The 4,012-nt window shown below is 43.7% G+C and overlaps 1 protein-coding gene across 1 annotated transcript in view; it reads left to right on the top strand.

The window, feature by feature from the left end:
• Positions 1–2,758: 2,758 nt before the first annotated feature.
• LOC119425920 (ras-related GTP-binding protein C) overlaps positions 2,759–4,012 on the top strand; it is a 13,386-nt gene continuing 12,132 nt past the window's right edge. Inside the window, exon 1 of the mRNA XM_037693478.1 lies at positions 2,759–3,174. Coding sequence (XP_037549406.1) covers positions 2,995–3,174 — 180 coding nt within the window. The 5' untranslated portion in view covers positions 2,759–2,994. The remainder of the gene's footprint in view (positions 3,175–4,012) is intronic.

Below are 4,012 nucleotides of genomic sequence, written 5' to 3'. Positions count from 1 at the left end.
AAGCATTTAGCGACTATCGGGGTGAGGGCCACTGGCCGATAGTCATTCAGACCAGTCACTGTAGAGCTTTTTGGGACTGGGATGATGGTGGCAGTCTTCAGGCAGGTGGGAACTGTCTCCAGGGTAAGTGAGGTGTTAAAGATGTCTGCCAGCACCTCACAGAGCTGATCAGCACATTCCTTCAACACTTTTCCGGGGATGTTGTCTGGGCCAGTTGCTTTGTGCGGATCAATCCTCCTGAAGGTACTCCTTACTTCTGCTGAGGTCACGCTGAGATGCTCTTCATCCGGTGGTGAGGTGAGTCTGGTGCTGGGTGGTCTGTTCGGGTCTTCAAAGCGTGCATAGAACTTGTTGAGGGCATCAGGCAGAGATGGGTCTTTGGGGCATTGTTCGCTCCTTCCTTTATAATCTGTTATGCACTTAATGCCCCTCCACATGCTCCCAGGGTCTTGTGAGATGAATTGACCCTCGATCCTCTTTGCATATGTGGCCTTGGCCCTCTTAATACCAGCAACCAGCTCTTTTCTTGTCCTACTCAGCTCCTCTGAGTTTCCAGACCTGAAGGCAGTGTTCCTGGCTTCCAGCAGGGTACGCACCTCTGCATTCAGCCAAGGTTTTCTGTTTGGGTAGCTTTTAACATTTCTGATAGTGGAGACTGTGTCAGTACATGTACTAATGTAACCCAGAACTGAGGATGTGTATTGGTCAAGATCAAGCGATCCTCCATTTTCAGCAGCTTCTCTGAAAACCTGCCAGTCTGTTCGGTCAAAACAATCTCTCAGTATGGGGTCACTGTCCTGGATCCAGCATTTAACTTTCTTTTGTACCAGTCTGGAGCGTCTCAGCGGGAGCATGTAAGCAGGAGCCAGGAAGATTGAGATGTGGTCTGACAGTCCTAGGTGGGGGCGGGGTGCGGCTTTGTATGCATCTTTTACGTTCATGTAAACACGGTCCAGCATCTTGTCTCCACGTGTTGGAATCGCCACATGTTGATTAAAGCTTGGGAGACAGTCCTTTAGATTCACGTGGTTAAAGTCTCTGGCTACAACGTAAAGAGACGCTACAAGAGATCCTTCCTGTCCACAGCCATCAGCAACTCTAATGAAACCAGGATGATGAGTTACAACAACATTTAATTTACCTCTGGGATTAATAAAGTATTTTTGAATTGACCTGAATTGAATAACAATGAAAATTTATCCCATGCTGTTTAATAATTTTACCTAATGGAAGCATATACAAGGTAAAGCGTATTCGTCCAAGCACTGAGCCCTGCGGAACTCCATGACTAACTTTGGTGTATGAAGAAGATTCATTATTTACATCTACAGACTGGAATCTATCAGACAGATATGATTTAAACCATTTTAGAGCTGTTCCTGTAATCCCAACATCATATTCAAGTCTCTGTAGTAAAATATTGTGATGAACTTCTGAGTCAAAGTTTAACATTAAAACAAAATAAAATTAAGTCATGAGCTACAGACTCCTCCTGCTTCTGCCTCGACAACATTAATAATTCCTGAATAAAATGGATTTTACTCCTGCTTCATATTTAAATCCTTCAGCACGAATCAGAACAGAACCGGAGTCCATCAGCTCCAGAACCTTCTTCAGCAACAAGAAACAAACCTGCAGAGCTCTGACGCAATCTGACATTTCTGTCGCTTCCAGTTCCACAGGTTTACCTGCACAAACGTGCGTGTGTACGTGCATGTGTACGTGCATGCGTGTTTTGGGGGTAATCTGTCAGAAGCAGGCCTTTAGTTTGGGTTCACTTGAACTTATTTGTATTTACAGTATTTAAAAACGTCCTTCCTGTATCACCAAGAGTTCTGACTCACCCATCCCGTGCCACAGAACCAGCGGGACAGTTCTGTTGGCGGAGCCACGAACTGGGTCGGAGGAGACCAGCAGGACTGGAGCAGCCAGGAGGAGACCCAGGAGGACGGCAGCCATCCTGAAACTGAAAACCGTTTGAAAGCTGTTGTGATAACAGAGCCGGTCCACACGGCCGGGACCGGACCCATTCACCGCAGACATGTGGACCTGCACGGGCTGAGGACACACAGGACCAGAACCAACTCCTTCAAACACCAGAGCTGCGTTTAGGATCATCAATGACAATTACAAGATGATTTTTTCCTAATCTGAACATTCACATTAAATATAAAATTTGTAGTTGCATTTAAATATTTATATACCTTTAATTTACTCAAATAAAAGCTAAACTAACCTTTTCTAACACGTCACTGAAGAAAAAGCTGCGTTCAGCCTGAGCTGTAGTTTTGTCCTTCATGTAGGAGGCAGGTGATCTTTCAGTTTAGTCCAACGAAAGAATAAAAAGTGTGAAGTCGAGGAGGAACAAGAGGAAACTCTCGTTAGCTCTTAAAGTTAGATTTAACTTTTTTAGATTTTTCTACCTGGATTATTGAGCATGCATCAGGATATCTCGTTAGCTCCTTTAGCTAAATGACTCAACATTTATCTCCTGTTGAAACACGTTTTCTTCTGTAAACGCAGGTTTGTAATCCCATGAAACTTTAAATCAACCTAAATCATTACAAACATGTTGATATTTACTTGTAATAAATAAATAAAAGGTTATAAATGTAATGAAGCCTTTGCAAACATCACTCACCGATCAACTGTTCTTCCTTGTTTTGATGCCGTCACGTGACTGCATTTGGAGTGGACAGCCAATCAGAAGAAGGGGGCGGAGCTGAGCAGCTAACGCTAAGTTAGCATACTAGCATTCTTTTACTTTTACTTGAGATTTCCGAACCGAACCTGACGGACGTTCCGGTTTAACCGAACCCGGCGGGTGGTTCGGGTGTTTCACGGCTCGTTAGTCGTCACGTGGAACCGCTTGACAAGATGTTCTGACCCGACCTGCTGCTGAACTTCTTCCCCGCTGCGGACAAGAGCTTTGGGTCGTTTGGTTCCGAAGAGCCGGGGGTCCGGAGAGATGCGGGCCGAACTCTGAGGTCCAGCATGAACGTTCAGTACAAAGAGCCGGACCCGAGCAGCAGCTATGGCGTCGTGGGTTCGTTTCCTAAAAGCTTTGGTTACGGAGCGGAGGAGCCGGACCTGGAGGAGAACTGCTCCTGGACCAGCAGACCCAGGATCCTGCTGATGGGGCTCAGGAGGAGCGGCAAGTCCTCCATCCAGAAGGTCCGGAGGTTCTGCTCCACAGAACTCAGATAAACACCGCTTTCATGCATTAAAACGTCCAGACATCCTGTAGCCAGCCTGACTGTGAGGCACGGTGGAGGTGCTGTCATGGTTGGGGCTTGTTGTTTCAGGACCAGAAGACTTGTGGAGAGGTCAAAGGTCAAGACTTCAGGACTGTGTTGGCTCTAAAGCTTCTGTAACTGAAATTACAGCCACACACAGTAAACTAGTTTATTTTATATATATATATATATATATATATATATATATATATATACTGTTATTTATATTATTTTATTATTTATTTATTTATTTATTTCAATTCAATTCAAAAATACTTTATTAATCCCAGACGGAAATTAAGTGTTGTCATAGCTCATCGTCCTGTTTTCATTCAAGAGTTGTTAGATGCTGACAGCTGTGGGCAGGAGGATCTCATTTATAGGATTTAATAATAATAATAATAATAATAATACATTTTATTTGTAGGCGTCTTTCTTGGCACTCAATGTCGCCTTACATTGTCAATCATAAAAACAGACACAATATTATACACACAGTAAAAACAAGTAAAATATAATTAAAATAAGACAATGCAGTTGCAGTCAGAGTGTAGGCTTCTTTAAACAGATGAGTTCTGAGTTTGACTTTGAAATGTGGCAGTGAGTCTGTTTTACAAATATCAGGTGGGAGTGAGTCTGTTTTACGAATATCGGGTGGGAGTGAGTCTGTTTTACAAATATCAGGTGGCAGTGAGTCTGTTTTACAAATATCAGGTGGGAGTGAGTCTGTTTTACAAATATCGGTGGGAGTGAGTCTGTTTTACGAATATCAGGTG

This window comes from Nematolebias whitei, chromosome 19 (assembly GCF_014905685.2).
Source record: "Nematolebias whitei isolate Nwh7 chromosome 19, NemWhi1, whole genome shotgun sequence".
NCBI lineage: Eukaryota > Metazoa > Chordata > Actinopteri > Cyprinodontiformes > Rivulidae > Nematolebias > Nematolebias whitei.
This window is presented reverse-complemented; position numbering and strand designations above follow the sequence as displayed.